Source organism: Cryptomeria japonica, unplaced genomic scaffold (genome assembly GCF_030272615.1).
Source record: "Cryptomeria japonica unplaced genomic scaffold, Sugi_1.0 HiC_scaffold_79, whole genome shotgun sequence".
Classification (NCBI taxonomy): Eukaryota; Viridiplantae; Streptophyta; class Pinopsida; order Cupressales; family Cupressaceae; genus Cryptomeria; species Cryptomeria japonica.
The window spans coordinates 26,280-50,874 of NW_026728901.1; the positions used below are offsets into that span (position 1 = coordinate 26,280).

A 24,595-nucleotide genomic window follows, 5' to 3' on the forward strand; every position below is an offset into this window, starting at 1 on the left:
ACCAAGCTTGCTAAACACTTCACCTAGTTGGTGTTTCTCAATTCCACCAACTCACTAGGCCTTATTGCACTCTATACCTCCAATTCCTTCTCAATCTCTTCTAGGGATTGATTCTTGACCATTCTAAGGTGTTTTCTTCAAGTGTTTTGGTTAGGAATCCTATCAATTCACGGTGCTTCTCAGATGCTCAATTCTGGCCTCTTGGCTTCAACTTGTCAAACTGACCTCCTACTATTGTGGGATGATGCAGAGGTGTCCAAGTATCTTCTAACATTTTTTGAATGCATTTAGGGACCATTAGTGGTTTGCAATCGTTAGGTTTCTTACCGATTTCAAAATCTTGCCTAGAAAAGGGCTACAAGGAATGAGCCCCACTTTGGCCTCCAAATCCGGTTTTCTAGGGCTTGAAGGAAAAAGATGCAAAAGACCCCAAAATAAGTTTGGATTTTCTTCAAAGATACACCTAACACTAAAGGATTTTTTTGGTTTTGGCCCCTGGTTTAAACGTACAATGTACTAACCCCAAAATGAGGGTTTTGAAGGGTTTACTAGGCCTTTAACGAGCAGTGAATGAACAAGTTGGGGTTTTGGCATCAAATAGCTTTGTCAAATCTCCTCCTTGCGTGAAAAAATCTATCCCAACTTTATGGACCCCTCCAAACTCTGAAATGGTGATTTGGCACACACCCCTACACTTAGCACTTCATTTTCACCTTATTTCCTCTAGCCTGGTTGCTCATGGACTCGCCTAGAACAAGGTGGCAGTCATACTTAAACTCTTCTCCAGAACTTGAACTTGCATATGTATAATGTATAGGTGGTTTCCTGTCATGTCCCAACTATCCATGATTTTAGCACGTTTGGAACTCATGGGGACCATATTTACAAGAAAACTGCTATATGCAAGCCAAAACTAGCTGCTTGCAAACTTAAGCAAGAAAACACCAATGAACAGTATTTACAAAACTCTAAATTGAACCAAAAACACAATGACACATAAGAGTAACTCAATCCATTCCTGAATCAATGGATTCAATCCATATTCAATTGCAAAATGAGTGAAATCAAACCAAAATGTTGTCAACAAGACTGAAAATGAGTAGTTTCAGTTGTTGAGCTTACATCACACACTTCTCTAAACTTGGTAAACATGCAAGAGAGGGTATTTAAAGCTTTCCCATGTGTGGAGTCCTCCTAGGGCATTGAACAAACCCTAACTACACCGCTAACCAATTCAAGACAAAAGTTGTCATGACAACTTTCAAAAGTTGTCATGACAACTTTTTGCAACTTTGTGATTTTTGCACTTTTGGTCTTTCCAACCTATAAGACCTATTCCAAGTCATCACATACAGCTTTTCAAACATGTCTAAGACCTATTTAACTCTCCCTATTTCCTATACCAAGTTTTGACACTCTTGACCATCAAGAAGTTCAACCACCTACTCAAACCCACTATTTACACAAAAATGCAAACCTAAGAAGAATGAACTCAACCTAGGCCTACATTGACACAAAATGCTAACTCTTGGACCCTCAAATGTAAATAATACAAAATTTATTAAATAAATTAAAAATATGATTTTCATAAAAATAATAATTGAAAAATAAAATAAAAAATTCCAAAAATCCAAAAAAATTTACATATTTGAAATCTACACACCATAATCTATAATGTGTTTTAATTTCGTCAAACAGTTATGTCAAAGAAGGCTATAGATATATGTTGAAAGTCGGTATTTTCCATTGTTGTTGACATATCCTTGTACTTGTAGGTCCAAGGCTAAGGGTCGGGCTAACCAAGCCTAGTTGCTGAGCTGAAACCTAATGCAAAGGGCAGGTTGGAATTTCAAACTTTAAATAACGGGTACCCATTATTTAAATGTAATGGGCACTCATTATTTAAGGTGTGAAAATGAGTTTGTAGAAATTAATAAAATATACTTTAAAATAATGGGTAACTTTTTAAAAAATATATATATTTAAGATAACATTACTTGTTTTTTAAATAATGGTTACCTACTATTTAAAAAATGGGCAATCATTATTGAATTTTAGTCTCAGGCTCTGATGCATAATAGGTACCCATTTCTAGTGGTATCTTTCCCAATGCACAAACTTCCCCAAAATTGTGCTCGTCTTCTTGCACTTGTCCATATATGAATGACCAAACATAACACGACTTATTAGCTAGGTAAATTCATGTAGCTTGGAATGTCTGTGGACCCCCAACACAGCACACTTGTTGATTTGTAAACCATGGAATATCGTCTTAGTGGTGTATGCTTTAGTCTCTTTCTAAAAGTCCACGTGTCTTTACAATAGCATTTTGGGAATGATACTTAATATTTGGCACAAATTTTTAATTGAGGTCTCTTCACCTAGTTGAATTGGAACCTTTGTTTGTCTTATTACTACTATCCTTTTTTGTGCTTTGTGTTCCTTTTGTGTCCTTAGTAAGTGTATCCTTCTTTTAGTATTCTTGTGTAGGTTGAAAAGATCCTAGGCTCTAGAGCTTGCAAATCCCTCAACTTAGTGTTATCCTATCCCTAGAGTGCCTTGCTCTCAACTGCTATATTTCTTTACTATGAGTATGAGCATAAGATCATACTTTCACTAAAGTAGGGGCTAAATATTACGTCATAAATTGTTTACGTTAAAAATTTTAAAGTTTATCTAGTACCTACTTTAGTGAGGTTTCTATTAGATCATTTTAAGACCATTTGTGCTCTATCCTACCCTATAATTTTACTGATGAGCCTATAACTTAATCATCATCAAATATAAAATTGAAGACTAGGTCCTATGTTTAGGATCCTGACATTTTAAGTTTCCCCTTTTGAAGGTTCCTTTTTAAGTGGACCTATTCCTTAATTCTCTAGTCCCTCTAAAAGAAGCTCAAATTTTATTATTGCAAGTGTCCACCTTCATTATTAGTGATTTGGTCTAAGAATTATTTGCATTTGATCATTATTTTCTAATCTATATTTAAAATAACCTTGTAATCTCTACATAAAGGACATCTTCGATCATTCATAAGGCCCTAAGGTAGATAAGACTATCTAGTAATCACATTACAATATAATCAAATATAGAGCTATAAATATATAAAGAAGTAGACTGCAAGAATTCTATATTCAAGTATGGATTCATATTTGTCATTTATTTTCATTCTTTTATTGCACTATTATTTGCAGGACTTCCAAAAGAGAATCACATTACTAAAGGGAATCATGCCATTTCAATATTTCACCATTGATTTAGCCTCTATCTTTGCAAGGGCATGCACTCTATCACTCATCATAGTTGTTGTGGAGGTGGGAACACAAACATAGGGTTTGAATTAGGCAAGCCCTTATACAACACAACCATTTTCCCCTTTTATGTGTGTGTAGGTTCAAATCTAATAGTGAGAGAGCTATAGAAGAGCACAGTAAATAGTGATAGACTATGATGGATGTTGAATAGATGGAATACTAGGGTTCCTAACACCCTTTTTTCTCTATAATGACCCAATTTTTTGAGAGATAGATGTGTGGAGCCTCCTAATCGCATTTTTAGTCATCTTCCACAACCTTCATCACTTTTAGACTAGGGCACCCAGAGCTTATATCCTGTATAGTTAGCTTCAAATTTACGATCATAGTTCCTCTATGTATTCTCATCTCATATCTATCTTATTGTTCATGCTTTTCATCCTCTATCTACTGTATACAATTAAATTTAATCATTTTGTCATTTTTAGTCTAGATTACATACACACACATCACTATCTCATTCTTTTTCAATTAAAGAACATAATCTCAACACCTAGCTCTCTTGTTTAGGATAATAATAAGGCCTATTTATGTTACAATGTTACAAAAGGACCTTGAGATCGTTTTAGCTTAGAGGTCTGAAATCCCATTGTTTCAAAAATATTACTAAAATACCAAGTCATCTACCTCCTAATGTTGAATATACAATAGCCATTATAAGAATGTTACAACATAAATATTTTATCCATCTACCCATTATTAAAAAAAACTTTTGAATTGGAGTGTAAAAAATGTGCAACAATAGTACTCTAATAAACTACAAGATGATATCTTTTGCGTTCCAATTTAATTAGTACTAGCAAAATTGATTCCCACGAGTAAGGTTTTTACCTAAATCTATGTAAACAACATACACCCCTATGACCTATAACATTCTCTTCACCTTTGATATCTAAAATTGTGGTGTCTATAGAGAATAGTGAAAGTTTATCGTGGAGAGATTATTCTTCTTAGTCAAACCCCTAAAGTGAATTTAATGGTTTGAATAAGGATGAAATACTTGTTATGAAATTTTGCAACACCATAATGTGCAAATTATCTCAACAACTAACAACTAGTTGAAAGGAAGTAAGATAAGTTTGGGGCAATTTGTTAACAGGTTCAAAATAACAACTATAATTCTAAATTAGATTATCTCCATCAGTTAAAACGATAGACGTCAAGACATAGATTATACACAAATTAATTCCAAATTATTTAAAATTCAAATAAAATTAAATTCAATGATACCATGGTGAATTCCCATAGTTGTCAGGAATATGAAAGGTAATTGATTTAAGCATTCATTGATGAATCCTTACAAAGTAGCGGACTGTTTAGCGAGTGTTGAGGACGTTTTCTAGTCAAGTCAAATCGTAACTTGACTGCAAGTCGGTACCTAGAAAGTTGTAAATTAGATTTCTAATGGGTAACAATCCTTTTCTCATTGCCGTATTGCATGGGTTCAGTCCAGAAATTCAGGGGGGGAGAGAGGACTGAACGAGACGTGGGTCCCAGTGGAATCCTCCGTTCTTTATTTTTTGCTTTCTTCTTTCCTCGCACTTATCGGGTAAGACGAAGAAAATTCAAAGTCATAGCGGAAAGAGATGATGCACGTATTGTATGCATTTAGCATTATGGTATTCATTTCACGTGAATTAACTTTTACATTTCTTTTTTTTATTGATTGTAAGCCGATGTGACTGTCCGCATTAATTATAATAATGTAGGCTTATATTCATTGTATTGGTTAATCCTATTGATCATTTGCATATTGATGAGAATACAGTTTGTTCTTGTCAAACTATTGTCTCTCTTTTGTGTGCTTTTCATTGTGCCCTTGATCTTGGAAAAATCTCACACTTAGGATAATGCATTCATTGCAGTTTGCATATGAGACACTTAGGCAAGTGTGCATCTAGGGAAGATGGTTGTAGGACAAAGTCCACCTTTTGTGGTGTTATCTTGTTATCACATTTTACCTTCGGTGGATGATCAACCTTTAGTGTTCAGAATATTCTGTTATTTCTCCTACCTACCCCTACTTACCTTTGTATTTCATTGAGCCATATGTCATGGTTGTGTGCTCTCATTCCTTTCCTTTATAAGTAGGCTCATTCACATTGTATGCAATCCAATGATCTAGTTGATCATGTTTTGCATCTTGATGAGAATACAATTTGTTCTTATCAATATTTTGTCTCTCTTGTTTGTGATATTCATTGGGCTCTAGATCTTGGCTACTTTTGACAAATTCTCACATGAGTGAATAACGTCTAGTCCCTAATTAAGATCACATACCTTGTAAATTCCTAGTAAGGAGACATATTCACATGTTAAGTTAACTTAGTTCCTAGATGTCATTGTAGAAGTTAGTTATAATGGGGCCATGCTCACCACATTTATTTTTAGTTACCTAGACATTTAATATTAACATTGAGGATTTAATCATTGTCATAATGTAATTTCTCATCCTACATCTCACCTTGCCTATATAAGCAAGGCTAATGTATATTTGTAATCTATCCCATATCTCATATCTCAATATTGAGGAAATCTCATTATGTAGCATGCTCTCTTGTGGAAGGCATCATTTTTTTTGTAGGTGATCCTAGAGTTTTCAGCTCCTACATGAGCTCCTACACTAAGCAGCCTCCTTGGCTTCAATCCTTGAAGCTAATTTTTCTTGTCATTTCTTTCACTTTTTCTCATTTTATTTTCAATTTTAGTTGATATTTGTAAGAGCCAACATTCAAAATTTCCTTACCCATAGAACATTAGTACTACTATGAATAAAACACATTTAGCTATATAATTTCCTTGGATAAAAAAAAAAATCATTCCTCTAAAAATATAACCTTGCTAAATCATTAAATAGATTGCATCATTTTTTTATTTTCCATAATTTACTTTTACTATTTTAAAAAAAAAATCTCATGAGCACAATAGATAAATTTTTAATCACCATAAAATAAAATATATTTTAAAAATATTTTCTATTTTCAATGTTGTCAAAATTTTGTTTTACTTTTATATAGATTATGTCTTTATTTTAGTAGTTTAAATTTTACTAATTTAACAAAGATTTAATGGTTATAGAAAAAACTATTTATAGCTATATTGGCCAAGAACTACATATATTTTGTTTGTTCCATAATCCACTTTTTGTAGTTTTTAGCAGATGGGACTGCAAATATTTCTATATTGGCCATTCTATGGTACCTTTAGGGGTTTTTGTAGTAGCAAGTAGTAAGACAGATTTCTATCCCTCATTAGACTCGTGGGATGTAAGATAGATTTCTATCCCTCATTGCAAATATGGAGTGAATGATGCTATTGCTAAGTGGAAACTTGATAATGTGTTTTTTGTGGAAGTTAAACTTAATAGCCTCTATATTGCGTCTTTTGTATCCCACATATGGAGAGAGGTTACTTTATTTTACATGTCGTATAATGAAGGTACGAGGATAAATATTGTGATGGCTTCATGGACATATAAGTTTGTTATTGATAGTGGGGATGACCCTTCACATAGTTGTGTGTGGGTCCTTTCTTTTATCAGTGGATAACCTATTGATTTTTGCTTACTTTATGCTTCTAATGATCCATAAGATAGAAGTGAATTATGAGAGTGGATGTACAAAATGCTTCATAGAGATAGAAGTGAAGTGGTGTACAAAATGACTAATAGAAAGAAAAAATAATAACAAAATTATATTTGTTTAACTAGTTTATTTCACTAGCTTTCTACTTAGTTATTGTCTTGATCACATATGTTATGATTAATTAAAAACTTCAATTAATTACCCTACCCATTAAGATATCATATATATTTTTGAGGTATAAATTCTATAATAATCTTGAAAAATTCACTACGAAAAAGTATAATAATTAAAGTAATTTTTTCAATCTTTGACGCCTCTTCATTTCTAAGGAACCCCTGACTTACAGGGCCTCCCCTCGAGAATAGAACACAAAACTCTGGTTTTGATGAAAGAGGTAACCAGGTAGAGTCAAATAATACAGTAGTTGCAGATGCAGAAATAATGGATTGATGGTGGGAAGTGGCAGTGGGATTATGTTATGGGGTGGGATTTATTTCTGTGATTGCTTTGTTGCGTTTTCACATAGAATGGAGGTACAGATGCTTCGTTTTTCTGGATGGTGTTGTTTAGAGTGTGAATTGTTTTTAGGTTGAAGGTGTGCACTTATAAGCTTTTTCTACTTACAGTTTTAGAACATTTCTTTTAAAATATGAAAATTATGTGGTATTTAAAAAAAAAAAATTCACATTATATGGTGAATGATCTATTCTCTTAGTTTTCTTATTGAAATTTTGACAAATAGTAGGTAAATATCTACATCAATTTGATATCATACTATTGTTGAGTAAAGAGGGATCTAATTAAATTTAGGTGATAGTGAAAATATAATTTAAGGACTTTAATATTACACTTGCACAATGATTATATAGGTTTAGATGGGATTATTTTTAATTCCAAATAATTGAGAATGAATATATATTCTTCCTACCCTATTTATTTGTATATGTTTGGAAATCATATTATTATTGGAAAAAAATTTAATTTGAGCTCTTATTGCACATCCACAGGTGGATATAGTTCATTTTGAAACCCAAACCATTTACATGGTCATACTAGTTGAAAATGATGATCATACATATGATCTTGAAAACTATGTAAATGTTTACATCCTTAATAGCTAAGATAGATACGCCATATACCTTGCATGAACTTTGTACAAGGGAATATACTCCCTCCTTACTAGCCTTTTTCTTCAGGAATTCATTAAAAAAAAAAAAAAAAAATTGTCCTTATCTCAGTTATGTACATCCCCTCTCACTTGTTGTAGGGAATCTTAGTGATTTCCTTGATGAAGAGGGGTGTTCACTTCAATATAGTTATTGTTTCTAGGGCTAGGTGAGATTCACCTTACAATCCTAAGAATAATGTATTTCATTTCATTACTTTATGAGAAATAATTTTGTGCCTCCAACAATCATGGAGAGGGTAATTAGATGCCCTACACAAAGAAGAGAGATAAATATTTAGTTATCCTCTCTTAGTGACATAGGAAATGCATGTAAGCTAAAATAGAATTAGAGTGGGGCACGAGATTTGTCTCATTCCAGATGAAGGGTATAGCTATGGTAGCTACATGATATATTACTGTGATAACATGTAGTAATGGTTATGAAAATGTGTAGGAGCACCTTCTGTCCTGTATGACAATTATGACAAGTTATGGCATATTCCTTACAAAAAGATAAATGCATACTATTCTAAGAGTTTCCACATGTGTATGTGTATGTGTATATGTGTAGGTGGGGAAATTAGTATTTTTTCCACATATGTGTGAGTTATGTTTGAGCCTGAATGGGCATTTTTAAGATGTGATATGGGGTCATATTTTATCACATTCTTCACAATACCATTCATGGTATCTTGCACTATTTTTTCTTATAAATTAAAACCTTGGGATAGAAAAGTATATTTTTTGTAGGTTAGATTGATTTATGTCAACTAATAGTCTCTGTGCAAGAGCTCTCCATCATATTTATCAACTATGGTAGATGCTAAATCTCTTATCTTTTCTTGAAGTTCATTAATTCTCATTAACTACACAATTGTGGCTCTTTTATGAGATTTGGGTTTCTCGTCCTACATAGAAGTATTTTGTAAACTAATATTATTGATGAAAGCATGATGTCTCTTTTTCCAAATCGAACTTTAACCTTGTGGGAGTTAGCAGGCTAGGTTATAAATCTTGTTGTTTTTTCTTTTGATTTTCTTGTTTATCCTTCATTGGAGACTCCTCTTGCTACTCCTATTGTTAATATTTCACTATGGTCTCTTTCTTTGGTTGTTTTCACTTATTAGGAGCATGTCCCTTTTGACGATGTCTCCCTTCTCTTGGTATTACTAGGATTGTCTTGTTATTGCCTTTTTCTATCCCTCCATTGAGCTTATAAGATTTTTTTGCTCCTTTGTAGTTAGGACCAAATTAGAGGAAAACTTCACTAAAGGTGTGTAACCTAGAAATATACTTCAAAATTGAACTTGCAAGATTGATTAGTTTTCACAAATAACAAGAGAATCCTACAGAATACTCCAAAAGTTACCAATGAAACAAATTATAAAGGATTTAAAACTTAGAACATTATACCTTCACTTACTGTCCCATTGTGTCCTATCACCATTTGAACTTGGTTGTAGATATTCGCTCTCAAACTACACTATAGTTGCTTCCAGGATAAAAATTTGATGAATAGACCGATAACTAGATTTTTGATATGCAAGTTGCAATGATTATGAAAAACTATATGAAAATGATTAAGCCAAAGGCACACTTCTAATTTTCTTAGAATGCTTGATTGCTAAAACTCATGGATGCAAGATAACTATTAGATGACTACTAGACTTAGAATTCTTAGGGAATGCCCTTTTTATAGATATTTATGAGCAATCTTGCAAGATTGATGGCTATGAAGAGATTGTTTGGAATGTGAGAGAAAAAGGTGGAAGGAGAGGCTAAGTGTTAGAAGGCTCACCTTGACTGGGGTTGAAGACTTGAGAGAATATAGGATGGTTAGAGGAGATTTAGGGATGTTGAGACAAGTGGACTCAACTTACTCCAAGAATGTAGGGATGTTGGAGAGAATATAGGGGAGTTGAAAATGTGTGTACATACACATTATTTTATTTAGGAGATGGAAATTGAAGATAAATATGGCTATTTAATAATTGAAAATTAATAAAAATTTTAGCAACAAAATTGTGAGTTGGCAACATTGAGTGATGTGGAGATGAGTTGAGATAAAAAAAGAAGATTAAATAATTATAAAATTATTTAATTAATGGAGACCTTAGAAGAATGCATAATGCATGATTAAATATTAAATATTTAATAAGATTGAATTAGAAGAAAGACTAAATGAATTAAATTAATTAATTTTTTTTAATTTAATTCTTTAATAGAGGAATTATAATTAGATAAATAATAAATATTTATTTAATTATTCATATAAAATTTTGAGTGTATACATTTTGCCCCTCTTTGAAATATTGTTGAAACAACATTGTTTCAAAGAAAATCAAGTCTCGATATTTTTGCCCCTATCGGTGATAAAATGCCACTAGTGTGTGCCCCCTTGGGAGATTGATCATGAAATTTTGAATTTTTTGATTTACCAATGAATTCCACAATAAAATGATGAAAAAGTTTGATTTAAAAGCCCCTAGAAATTAAAATTTAATTTTGAAAAATAAAATTTCCCCTCAAATTTTAAAAATTAATTACTCCTTTAATAAATCAAAAAGGTAATTATTTAAATCACATTGGGCCCATTTCCACCTTATTTGCATTTTGTCATTTTGGAGAGTGAAAGTAGGAGAGCTAACTTGGAGTGTTAAGCTATCACCATGGTGGTACCATACACGATTCACCACTTCGAGTGAGTGCAGAGATACCAGAGACCGACTATGTATGGAGCCCCGGTAGGTACCCTAAACTTATTCTTGCATTTCAATTTGTACGATTTTCTGATTTTTCCAATGTGTTAGTTAGGTTTTTAAACTTTTTTATTTTTTTCGATCTTGATTTAGCGCATTTGTTTGATTTTTTAGTCCTTTTACTTGTTTTTTTTGTGCTTTCACTTTTCTGGCACTTTTGTGCAAAGTATTTATGCTTTTGTTAAATTTTTTCACATATTTGTCATTCTTGCACATGCATTATGTGTTTTCTCATCTTTGTCGGATTCGACAACACATTCATTTAGTCTTGTGCATACACTCGATCTTTTCATTCATTTGTTAGATTATATGGCGCATTTGCTTAGTTTTACACTTTAACTCAAAGTTGCCATGCATTCATTACATGTTGTAGCGCTTTTGTTTGTTTTAGTGCAAATACATAAATTTTTCATGTTTTTGTGGTTTGGTTTAGCGCTTTTACATTTTTACCTTGCACGATTATGTCTTAAGTCAATTTTGTTTGATGAATCAATGATTTTTTATGTGTCGAGATAGATAGATGATGTGATTGATAGATTGATAACCATGATTCATGGTTTTAGATTGGATAGAAGCTCAAAGAGACCGGTTTAGTCTCTGATGAAGAGCTTGATGAATAGATTCCTTGATAGATAGGATAGATGAATTGATAAATGATGATTGACTTAGACAACATTGTTTGCATAAATAAGAGAGATTTGATGTTCTCAAGTGTCGTGAGCAGTTTCCCTCGATGCAACATTTAGTTCCTGAGTTAGATGCAGTTGCCTTGAGACATATTGATGCCTATGGTTTAAGATAGCTCCTGTATATGCTTGATATCAGGATAAATAGGGGATTATTGATAGCCAATTAACCAAATGGTATGATTACATCTACAATTTCAAATCTTGTTAACTTAAGAAGCCTTTGGATCAACTCCTATAGTTTAAGTGGCTTCATTTCCCTTTCTATATTTGATAATCTCACTAGACTTAAAGAGTCATATCCTTCTACCAAACACTTAATTGTAAATATTTATTCAACATGAATTCCATAGTTTAAGCTTTCCTCTTTGGGAGTAAGACCTAATCCCACTCTCATGCACACATTGGAATACAAAATAGCCTAAGGAGATGATTCACTTTGACTACTTCTTGCAAGAGCGACTCAAGGAATATCTTTAGGGTCTATATTTGTTTTCTTCTATGAAGAGGAGATATGTAAAATGTAATTATATGATAAATTAAGCTAGGGAGATGACTAAAAGTGCAGATGTAAATTGAAATACATAAAAATCTAGATCTAACACTGAGATACAAAGTATAGAACAAGAAATTAAACTTATATGTGCACCTGTGACCAAAATTTGAGCGTGACTGAGCAGGACCAGGGTGCTAGGTGCCTTGGTCTCTAATACTGCACTGAGCTGGAATCCTAAAAACTATAGATTAAGATCCTTGCAAGTTGAACTGCTAAAAACTACAGAAATATATTGCGGGCTAGGGTGCTGGGCACCATGGTCCTAGTGTTTTGGGGCCTGTTTTTGGATCTGAGACTGCACTTGTGAGTTCTATCTTTCCAAAAGATCGTGCATCCATTAGATTCCTTTACCTGCACTCGCAACTTGAAAAATGGTGTTTGGGTGGCTATATAGTATTTTACCTTAGTCAAACCCCTTGTTTTGGTGATTTTTACCTCCACAATAGTCAATAATGTATTGAAAATGTGTGTGCAAGAACCTTATGTGTGTATAAGATCTTAAATGTACTAAAATATAAGAATAAGAGTTCTATCCTATGATATGAGCATACAACCCTAAATGAACATGATGTAAATGAGAATGCTTCAAATTACAAATACAAAACTTGATCTAAAGCAACAATATAGGTCTGAAAATAAGTATTGTGAAACTCATACAAACATATAAAAATAACATGAAATCATACCAAACCCTAAGGGAGAGGTACAAGCCAATCAACTGTCAGATATCTCCTATTATTCTTCAATATCTTTAAAGCTTCAATTGATGATGAAAATGGTTGATGTAGAATTTATAAGAAGCTTAATTTTCTAATTGAATACTTCATATAAACTTATAGTTTCACTTCATAAGAGGCTCCTTCAATTGCTAGAGTTGTCGGATCCTTCAAATGAGGAAAGGAAAGGTTATATGTATGAAACCCTAACTTTACTTTTGATAATAGGTCGACCTAAAAGTCGTATAATTTCACACCAATTCGGTTATAAACATTATAATATTTCCAAAACATGATCCTAAAATTCGAGGAGAAAAAGTAGGGACCGATGTGAACCACATCGGTCTGACCAACTTTTTCCCAAATTTTTAGGGATGCAAGGTATCGTGATTATAAGGTGATCCCCAACTCGATGCGACGATTCAAGATGTTTAGATATGTGAAATTAGGCCTTGAAGGTCAAAATAGAACATAGTTAGGGCTTTGATGAATGAATTAATTAAAAAAATAAAAAATAAAAAGGAGCACACTTATAGTTAAGGGCCCATTTTTATGATATGTGAAGTGATAAAAGAGGATTTTAGATTTAATTAAATTCATTAATTAAATGCTTAAAGGGGATTTAAAATGAAAAATGCAACACACTAAGGTGGGTGCTAACCTAAGCATGGAATTGTACCACCCAATTAAGAGTGTACAATTTACGATGCTACAATCTTATACTATTATTTTACTGTTTGATTCTTCTCAATGATATTGAAATTATTGTTATCAACATTCATGATTTGATGAATTTATGTGCTAGAATAGTGTAGGGTAAAATGTGTTAAGCAACTGTTTGGTTAATTTTTTATTGGGTTTTAGAAGTATCACTAACTAGACATCCAAAGGTAATTCAATACCTATAAGACTCTTACACATAACCTCCATCTGATGCACCTAATTTATAGGATATAACAAATGACATCTATACCAAAATCAATGATTTACATGGGGAAAATCCTTCCAAAAGAAAAATAGCACACTTTAAAGATACCCAATTTATTATTTAAAAATAAACAAAGTAATACTATATAGTTGCATAACAAGTTTCTCATAGAAGTATCACTAACTAGACATCCAATGGTAATTGAATATCTATAAGACTCTTACACATAACCTCCATCTCAAGTAGCTAGTTTATAGGATATAAAATACAAGAAACTATCAAATGGTATTACAAAGCCATGAGCTAAAACTAGCTAAAAGTGGTGTCCAAATTATTTTTTATTCAAGATTCCCTATGATGTGTTAAAAGACACACCAACACATGTAACTCCCTTTTACAACTCATTTATATTCCAATACATTTTTATATTTCCCATTTCAAGAGACCCAAGTTCTAGAGGTCATAAATTTGATCTGAGAGTTTGATTGACAAACCACTTGAATAAATTTGGTAAACACATTTTTATACAAACAATAATTTTTCAATAACTTGAGTTTATATTTTATATTAAGTATATGAAATATGGTTGGATATGATGAGTTGTGCAATATGTATGAGAAGTTAGATTATGTTTAACATTTAAGAGAGAAAAAAAATCAATTGTATTTTTTTTAAAACGTTTTATGGATATTAAGATCATTAGCTAGTTTTATTATAAGAAAAAACGTTATTTCTATAAATCTAGATTAAACAAATAAATAAAAATAATTATCTACAATGGTGATGCACGAGGATTAAAGACATTAAGCAAGTATGTAGGACACCTAGAATGATGTTGCAAGCTAATGATGCCCTTACTAGGATGTTACATGATCTTTATATTATGTTTTCATGTAAATATTATTTTGATTATCTCATGATAATTTAAATGAAGTGAAATTAGTCCTTACAAACACTAACCTAGGTTGTAATGTGGAATAAATTAGACTTTAATTTAATAATAATGGTAAAAAAGGGATGAAATTATCAATCCAATTTTGAACTGTTAGGTTCAAATATGCATGCACGCAAGTGACCTACGTGAATTATGCATTTGTGGGTCTAATCTAGAGTGATGAATGGTGGAGATTTGATATGATTACTTTTGTTTTTAATTGTGGTTTTTATTTTCAATGAAAATTTTGGATCACACTCACTTAAAATCAAACCGTCGATTCATAAATATGCATTGTTAAAATGAAAAGTAATAATATCAATTCTTCATGGACTATGAAAAAATCATGCTAACTAATGGTGGAGATTATTGATTATGTTCATACCTTTGAGATGCATGGAGATTGAATCAAATTAGGATAAAATCATTGAAATTCGATGTAAAATTATGTAGGACATATACTAATCAACACATAAAAGATAACCTAATCAAATTAGGCCTAATACAATCTTTTCTATTTCAATATGGATAAATATAAACTTTAGGAAAATTAAAGAAAAAATTAAAAAAAAAGCAATTTATAATTTTGTTGCCAATTCTTGGATGAGTTTCGATAAAAATGATGTTTCTACTCTATGTGCGATTTTTTTTTTAATATATGAAATTCACAAACTTGTTTTTAAAAATATATTAGAAACTTGAATTTGATTACTATCTAATAATATTTAATTTTTTAATCATAAAATAAAATTATTTTTTATCAAAACTCTATTACCTATATAATTTTTATAATGATAAACAGTTAAACTTTATACAAAATTATTCAGATATATAATTAAATTTTATATAATTTAACTTGTTACCAAATATATCTTAGTGTTCAAAGATCACATGAATAAACCACAATTAAAAATGTTGCTTGATATTCAACATAGATTTTAGAAAAAATGCTTTGCTTGAAAATATCTCAACTCCGAAAATTTAGTTTGTGCCCCTGATTTCTTTATTATTCTTATATTTTTGTAGTATGTTCTATTTTTGTGTGAGTCGTATGATCTGGTCTATGTTTTCCAGCGATCTCAATTTTATGTGAAATCTTTTCTTGGTTGATACAAATATTTGTGGAAATAAAATGCACGAGATTTAAGTTTAATAAAAACTTATCGGTCAATGTTGGAAATAATTAGAATAAAAAACATATAGTCACAATTTACATAGTTAATTTTCCATATTGACACACCATATTCTTGTTTTACACGATACCCATCACATTCAAATTGGAAATATCACTCCACGACCCTCGAATTTGTTGTGCCTTACGTTCACATGACTTTTCCACCCATTGAAAATGACAAAAATGTTACTGTGTTGATGTGGCTCTTTGCATACACGACACTCTTCACACAACAACACTTAACCACAGTTAGCGATATATTCATCATTCTTCTCCCATGATTTCTGATCATCTCTTTTCTTTCATAGTAAAGATAATAAGAATTTTAGTTTCCAAAACAATGGAAGCTATGCTTTCATGTGGCAGAGTTGCATTTGCAAACATAACAATATTATGTTGCTTCACTTCCCCTGCAATTGCATGCCTCCTCCCTGAAAGAAATCTTCTCCTCGATTTCACTTCCCCTGCAATTGCATGCCCTCTCCCTTAAAGAAAACTTCCTGGCACAGATTCAATTGCTACACGTGGAGAGGAGGTGGCTGGTGTGGGCCCATAGCTTCTCCCAAATCCATTCCATCGAGTCTTGTTTAGCACCGTTAATGTTTGAATTCAAACTTTATTCCCGCCCAATGATTCCCATTTATATCACTGCTGTCATGAAATGGTCAAGGATTTTTACAGCCCAGCACAACACAGCCCAATAATTATCAAATATCATAGTTGGAAATGCTATGGTAGAGATTCAATCAAAATGTGGAAGCACAGACAAGGTACGTGAACGGTTTTACAGAATGCCTTGAAGAAATATGATCTCACGGAATGCTGTGATTGCAGGGTATGGAGAAGATCTATTTCTTGAAAAGGATTAAGATGATTTCAACCAAATGAGATGGGCAGGTGTAAAGCCAGACATCGCAACCTTTGCCAGCTTCCTCTCAGCCTCTGCAAAAATGGGAGCTTTGGAATAGGGGATGGACATCCATCACAAGAATTTATTCAGATCCTTTAGTTGCAACTATCTTGACTGCCCTTTTAAATATCCGTGCAAAATGTTTAAGCAAAGATGAGGGACATGAACTGATTGACAAAAGGCCATGATTGCAGGATATGCAAAATCTATAAGCATAGGAAAGGCACCTGATCTGTTTGACAAAATGCCTCAGAGAAATAGAAATATCTTCTCATGGAATGTCGTGAATGGGATACTAACAAAAGATTTCATTTATATCCACCAAGTTCTATAAAAGATTGCATTGGACAAGCCATGGGCAGATAGTTTTTGAGCTTATTAATAGCTTTACAATACTTTGCAATTTTGAAAGATACCCTCGAAACAACATTGTATTATCCATATTTCTAAATGATACCATGGATACCCACTTGCTCCATTTCTTCTTGAGCAAAACAAACACTCTCCCATGTTTTGCCATCATGACCTACCTAATAGGTCTAAAAGACAATTTTGTTCATTTGTAATAACAATGCAAGTTCTTTTTCTTATCATAAGGACTGTTTCTTACCATTCAACCCAATTATATGTAACCTAAATTACTATTTTGTAACAATCAAGCAACATTATAGTTCGAATTTTGCTCTGAAACTAAATTGAACCTTTCCTTGTGGGGTTTCCACAACCTCAATTTAATTTTCTTACAAATCCTCCATTAAAAATCTTGGAGAATGAGATGATAACAAAAACACAAATTAATTAAATTACAAGGCTTCCAAAAGCAACAATTTAAATGCATCTCGAGTAAACAAAAATATTCCACCCATGCTTCTCATGCCACTACTACTTATACTTTTAAATCTTCAATATATTAGTGAAGCAATTTGATCAATTTAAGAAGAAAATGGATGTTATCTGTGCAACTTTGACTCGATTATATTAAATAGATGTTTCTTATGAAGAAAAGGATTGAAATTATTAACTATAGTCAATGGGCCCTTGAATTGTTGGTGAAGTCGAATGGTTCTTAATGAACCCATCAAGGATCAAGTCTTGCTAAGTGCATGGCTCCAACATCTTGAAATAGGATGAGGTCGAGATCGTGCCTTGGGTGAATTTGGATACCCCTTAGTCCTTGGCTCTTATGATAACTCTTGTTCTCTACCAATAAAGAAAGAGGAGGACAATTTCATTCTTCAATATATATGAAGAAAGAGAAATTTTCATCTTTATTATCCAAAGAAGAATAAGAAATCAACTTTTAACAATCTCAATGCTAATTGATTTGAAGGCACTACTTTATGAATCAAATAGTTTATTTAGGATATTTATAATCTCATCATTTCCTTTAATATTTGTGTTGTGTTGATTTTTGATTCCTTAGGCTTGCCTAATTCTTTTCTGTATCATTTCATTAAAAAATTTGTGAGATATTCTATCTATTATTTTTTCTGTAATGAATTTTTTATTTATAATGCATGTACAAAAGATTGGTTTAACCTAACTTCCTATAAACTAATTATATCTAGCTATATTAAATTATACATTTGATTAGCATTTGGACAAATCTCTCCTTATACATACCCGTGCATAAATCCTTGAATCTCCCTACACAATTAATTCATCTAAGATTTCAATTTTTTTAAAGTGAAATGTCAATCTACTCCAAGATTGTGCATTACCACTATTCTTGAAGAAGACTATAAATTCTAAATATATTGAAATTTATTGGATTTTAAGATCTAATAAGTCAAAACAATTGATAATTTTTCAAGAAGAGGCCTACACCATTTGACATCCTTGGCCCTCCATTAAGGTCATTATCCCTTTCCATTTTATTAGATAATTCTACTAGAAAGAATCCTCTTGAGAGGAATTTCAGTGTATAGGATTCTCCTATTTGATTTTCAATTTAATTTTTCATTTTCCTTTTTCAAGATAGGAGCCAATAAAATTTATAATTTCAGCAAACTAAATGAAAGATGAATTTCATTCTCTAGTCAAGAGCAAACCAAATGAAATATGAATATCATTCTCTAGGCACAAATTATTAGATGAGGATCTTGATTGATGGAATAGAATTATTGTTAATTTTCCCTAGCCTCACTTGCTTCTCTTAACGTTGATTTCCTTTCTTGAAAGGTGAAAGATTCATTAGTCTGTTTCAAGAACTATTTTCATGGACATTATTAAAAAAAAAATTTGTTGAGATATGATTGATTATTAAAAAAAAATGACATTCTTTTCTTTCCTTTTTGCCACTCATGATATTCATGTATTCTTTTTGTATAAGTGTACTTCTTCCTATGGAGTTGTTCAAATTAGAAAGATTCTTCTTGCCTTTTTGTGCACCTTTTCTTGGAATTTTTCCTAACCATTGCTAGTTTATTTCTCAATTATATTTTTCATCAAATTCATGGTGATTATGCTAATGATTTACCAAACCCTCAAAATTGGTTCATAATTTGTTGCTCCAATTCACTCACATGTGGTTTCTCACTATTTCTTATGGAATATTTAAATTATTTGTATATTTAAATGGATATTTTAAGAACTCATTACATATTAACACGTTACAGTCACTATTATTATTTATAAGTTTATAGAGCCATTTTTTATCAACTTAGAGACAATCTATAATTGGTTATAGAGCTTACTAGGAATATTTTCATAATAAATATGCCCTCAATCATAAACCCAATTAAATCAAAGTTGCACACATTATGTTTCTATCATCCTTGAATTTATGCTTCATTAAATTAGTTTATTAAATGGTTCAATATAGTGCATAATTAAGGATGATTAGGCTCTGTAAATCTAATTAAAATAAATTAGCATGCCTTAGGGATTTATTATCTTTAATTTGACATGTGATGTGACCAATAAAATTATTTGTTTAATCAAGTGTTCAATTGCAACAAGCCCTTTATATGAGTAAGGGAATTTGTTATGTTTTATGAATTAGTATGTTAAAAATGTATAATACCTTAATTGTTATCATTTAAGGAATTAGAGTTACATCAACTAAAACTTGATTTAAAATTAAGGACATTCAACTAGGTGAAATCCAAGTACTGTGACACATCATGATAAAAGAAATGAATAGCACTAGCCTTTGGTCTAACTTTTAAACTTGAAGTACATGAAAGTGACATAAATTTTTAATGCATTTAATGTTTTTATTTAAATTTTAAATAAAAATATTAAATTATATTTCAAAAATTAACATTTTCTTTAATAATTAAAAAATTTCAAAAAATGATACCATCTCAAGATATATTATGTTCTCTAGAACATCATATTTATTTATTTATTTTAAAAATTATATATATATATATTATATTTTAATTTTAGATAAAAAGTAAGAGACCATCAATAATAAATATATTATTTAAAATTCAACGGCTTGTCCGTGCTTCCACAGTTTGCATACGTTTGTCAGAGCATTTGCAACCGTGCCAGCTCACCACATAGCTCCCATTTTGGTACAAGCTGAAAGAATGCTAGGAAATAAAAATTGCCCAGAGGCTATTAGCAAACACGTACTGAATTCACTATACTTACTGGGCGGGAGAAATTTGAGAATTTGAATGCTAACGGAAACGGGACAAACGGCAACGGATGGTGGCAAAGGGAATGGGCCCACACCTGCCATACTAAGCGGTCAACGCTTAGTGTGTGCTGTTTAAGGGTGGCTGTATCTTTCTTACAATCACTTAACTGTAAACATTGACTCAACATGGATTCCGCAGTTTAAGCTTTCCTCTTTGGGACTAGGTTCTTGCAATTTAGATAGAATTCCATCCTTCCTTGTGACCCAATATAACTTGGAAATTCTGGACCTATCTGCTAACAGTATCCAAACAATATTCCATCTTGGATATGGAACTTACCCAGCCGTTATAGTTTGAACCTTAGTTGTAATCAATTAACAGGGTCATTGCCATCTAGAGTAACCTTACCCAAGTATTTTGGCTATCTAGATTTGCACAATAATAGCTTAAAAGGTGCTCGTCCTCTTCCTCTCGCTGGAGCTTATCTGCTGGATCTGTCGATGAATCAGTTTAATGGTTCTATTCCTAGTCGCATCGGTGCGTATCTTGAAAATGCAAGGTTCTTATCCTTGTCGCGGAATAATCTCAGCGGAGCGATTCCAGATTCTATTTGCACTCCATATTTGCAGGTTCTTGACCTTTCAAAAAATACGCTGAGCAGTGTCATTCCTCCTCATTTAACCAGGAATTGTTCTTCTCTTAGTGTTCTAGATTTGGCAGAGAATCATCTGGAAGGTATGCCAGCAGAGTGGGGCAACATTACAAAGATTCATACATTGAAGCTCAATGGTAATCATTTGAGAGGAGTTATTCCCTCATCCATTTCAGAAGGCTGATCTCTGCAAGTATTGGATTTGGGAAATAATGATTTGGAAGGCACCCTTCCCCACGCCAGGTAATTGGCCTTCCGAATCTTCAAATTCTGGATCTTTCTGGCAACAACCTTTCAGGACCCATTCCAAGAAACCTTACAAATTTGCTCGCAATGGTCAATGCATCGCAAAGTAATCCAGACTATCTCGAAGAATACACTTCAATTGGTGCTACATATACAAATCAGATTAAAATTTCCTGGGAAGGTTGGGATGTTGAATTTGTGAAAGTTCTTTTCATTCTTAAATGTATTGATCTTTCAAACAACAACTTATCTGGGAGCATTCCTCCCGAAATGGGATCTCTTCAAGGCTTGATAGCCCTTAACCTTTCAAGGAATGATCTCAGTGGCCGAATCCCAAAAACATTGGGACGCATGGATCAGCTAGAGTCTTTGGACCTCTCGCTAAACAGGCTGAATGGCAACATTCCATTAGAACTTCAGTTGCTGAGTTATTTGCAGTTCTTAAATCTATCTTACCCCACGGGGGGCAGTTTCTAACGTTTGGGGAGTCGTCCTACTTGGGCAATCCTAAGCTAAGTGGGATTCCATTTACCAATGTAACCGTCTGCAACAACTCTTCTGGCTATGGCAACTGCACAAGTATTGAGAGAAGTGGTGAAGCAGAGAACTCAGATGGTGAAATGATAGGATGGGCAATCGGACTTGGATTGAGTTATTGTTTGGGATTCTCTATTGTGATTGGAATATCGATCTTCAATAAGAGGGTGAGAAAGAGAGCCTTCCATTTGTATGATGTTGTAATTTTAGCTCTCGATCGGTGTATAAGAGGGAATAGATAAAAGTATATAGCATTGTATAGAGTGTTTTGTTAGTATATGGAGTAAGTTTTCTGTTTGTTTTGTTAGTATATGGAGTAAGTTTTCTGTTAGTGTAGGGACACAAAATTTAATAAGCATAAGGGGAGCCAGAAATCGTTGGTGTTTCTATGATGTAAACATCGCGAGGCGTAATATAGAAAATTCCTTGATTTTAACTATTTTAGTGCCTAATTGTACATGTTTTATTTTTATTATTTTTAATTTAATACGTAAAATGTATGTGTAAGGGGTAAATTTGTATATGAAGTAAAAAATAAAAAATGTTTTTTTTTTTATTGTAAATATGTAATTATAGTACCTTATTTTATTTTCTTAGTACATTGTTAGATTTTTATTTAAAGATTTATTAATTACTTGGTATTATATATCATTTAAATTTCCATCAATAATTATCAATAGATAGTTCAATTCAACTTGTCTATTTCAAAATTTAAATCTTTTATTTTTTGACTGACCTTTCTATGATAAAAAAGTTATTATGATATAATGATCCAACCAATTAAATCACTAATGAAACAATTACTTATCCTTAAAAAAATGGCATTTAGAAAAAAATAATATCATCCACTCTAGAAATTCATTTTCCAATAACCATAAAAAGAACATCTCAAATTCTATGTCTCTTTATAATAAAATTGTTTAGAGTTTATAAAAAGTTCTTGAGATTATTTCTTAAAATATACCCTTCTCTTAATTTATATAAAATCTATTTTATCTTATCTTAAGAATATACCTATCTCTTCATGTTACTTACAATCTCTATTTGATGTTCACTATAATTATAAACGACATGATATCATATATCTCATGTGTGTGTGTGTGCACGCACACACGTGTCTCATTTTGAAATCTAAGATGTAAGAATTCAAGAATACAATATCGACCACCTAATATATTTTGTAATTAATTTTTGTGAATTAAATTATGCAGAATAGTTTTGAAGATCAACATTTTAGATCATACATCATTATCTATTTTTAGTATGAGAATAATAGTGATATAAATTAATATCAAAAATTTAAATATCAATTATGAAAACATAATATTTCACTTAATTCATATTACTATTTTTAAAAAAGAAACATAATGATTTGAATTCAATTTCAATTATTTTTGTATAATGTTTAGTATAAAAACTAGCCTCTTATTATAAATGCCTCACTTTTATGAAATTTGAAAAAAATAAAAAATCCATAAGGTTCCTTCTTATCCTCGTATCTATGGGGATACTGATCTTAATAACCCCTTGCAAAAGTCTATTGAGATCGAACTAAGCAGCTTGCATTGGTTTCAACACTTGGATTGTGAAGCTCTTCCTTAAATTGGTGTTAGCTTTCCCAAGTTTATGAGAATCTCGTATGGAATTGTTTTAAGAGGGCCTCTGATGTTTGTCCCTTATATTCTATGTCTTCCAAGTATATGTCTATGGTAAAGGGCAACAAACTAGTGTCTAATATGCGTACGAAGTCTACTAAGTTTATTCTTGTAAGAGATTTGAATAAAGTGAAAAAAGTTGCTTGAAAGAAGAAAGGTTTATCTAAAGGATATTTTAATAATATATTTGATGTTTTAGAAACGTTTTATGACATGAATTTAAATGTGCTAGGCAAAATTTTAGAAATTTCTACTTTGCGTCCTTCTTCTTTTGTTGTTGATGTATCTAAGGAAGTCCTGACTCCTTCTAGTGTGCATTCTATTATTGGGCTACTAATCATAAAATGTCTGTTCCTTCCAAATATGACTTGGTGGATTCCTTCAAATTGATCTATTGCTTATTTTGCAGTTGTTCCCTTTAGTTACCCTACTTATACTTTACCTAATGGTTGTAGGATGGTTCATGCAAATGAGAATCTCAAGAAAAATATTCCTCTTCCTTTGGGTCTTTAGTAGTAGAATCTCAAAAAAGATACTTTGGACAAGAATAGCAAGGTTGGGAGGAAAAGTTATCAAAATAAAGTAAAGTTTTTGGGTGAAGCTTTAGTAGAATTGGATGATGTTCATCCTCTGGACTTGCATTTCACTGACTCTCACTAATGATTATCCTTTCATGGAATGCAAGGATTTGGGTAGCACCTCTTATCAAATAGTTTTTTTCAATCTTGTTCAACATCATGAGATGGTTATTTTGTTCCTTCGGGGGACTAAAATTTCCATGGATGATATATGAAGTCTTTCTTACACTTTGTCAAAGGGATGCTAATGTTAGTATGTGGGGGTGATAGGGGGAAAAGGAGGAGTGACCTCATCAACTTACTTCTATATTTTTCATTTCTTCCAAGCACTCACTATCCTTGGTGGACAAATATTTTTCTTCTATTGATCTTATTCTTCTTTCTGACATTAATGCACCAACATATTTTTACAATAAGCTTAAGTTATGGTCTAATTTATATCTTTTGCACACTTTATTTGTTTCTCTTCTATGGATTTTGGATGAAGACTTTAATTCTATTCTTTCTCTTGAAGACATTATTAGAGGTCTTAGTTGACTAGATCAATCTTTTATCCTTTTTAAAAACAATATTTCATTTCTCAATCTTGTGGATGTTAATCC

General features: G+C 31.9%; 1 protein-coding gene across 1 annotated transcript in view; it reads left to right on the forward strand.

The window, feature by feature from the left end:
* The window catches only part of LOC131864177 (receptor-like protein EIX1), a 72,181-nt gene that overhangs the window by 18,861 nt on the left and 28,725 nt on the right, over window positions 1-24,595 (forward strand). Inside the window, exons 3-5 of the mRNA XM_059215195.1 lie at window positions 20,707-21,060; window positions 21,276-21,620; window positions 21,662-21,927. Of these exons, the coding sequence (XP_059071178.1) occupies window positions 20,707-21,060; window positions 21,276-21,620; window positions 21,662-21,927 (965 nt within the window). The remainder of the gene's footprint in view (window positions 1-20,706; window positions 21,061-21,275; window positions 21,621-21,661; window positions 21,928-24,595) is intronic.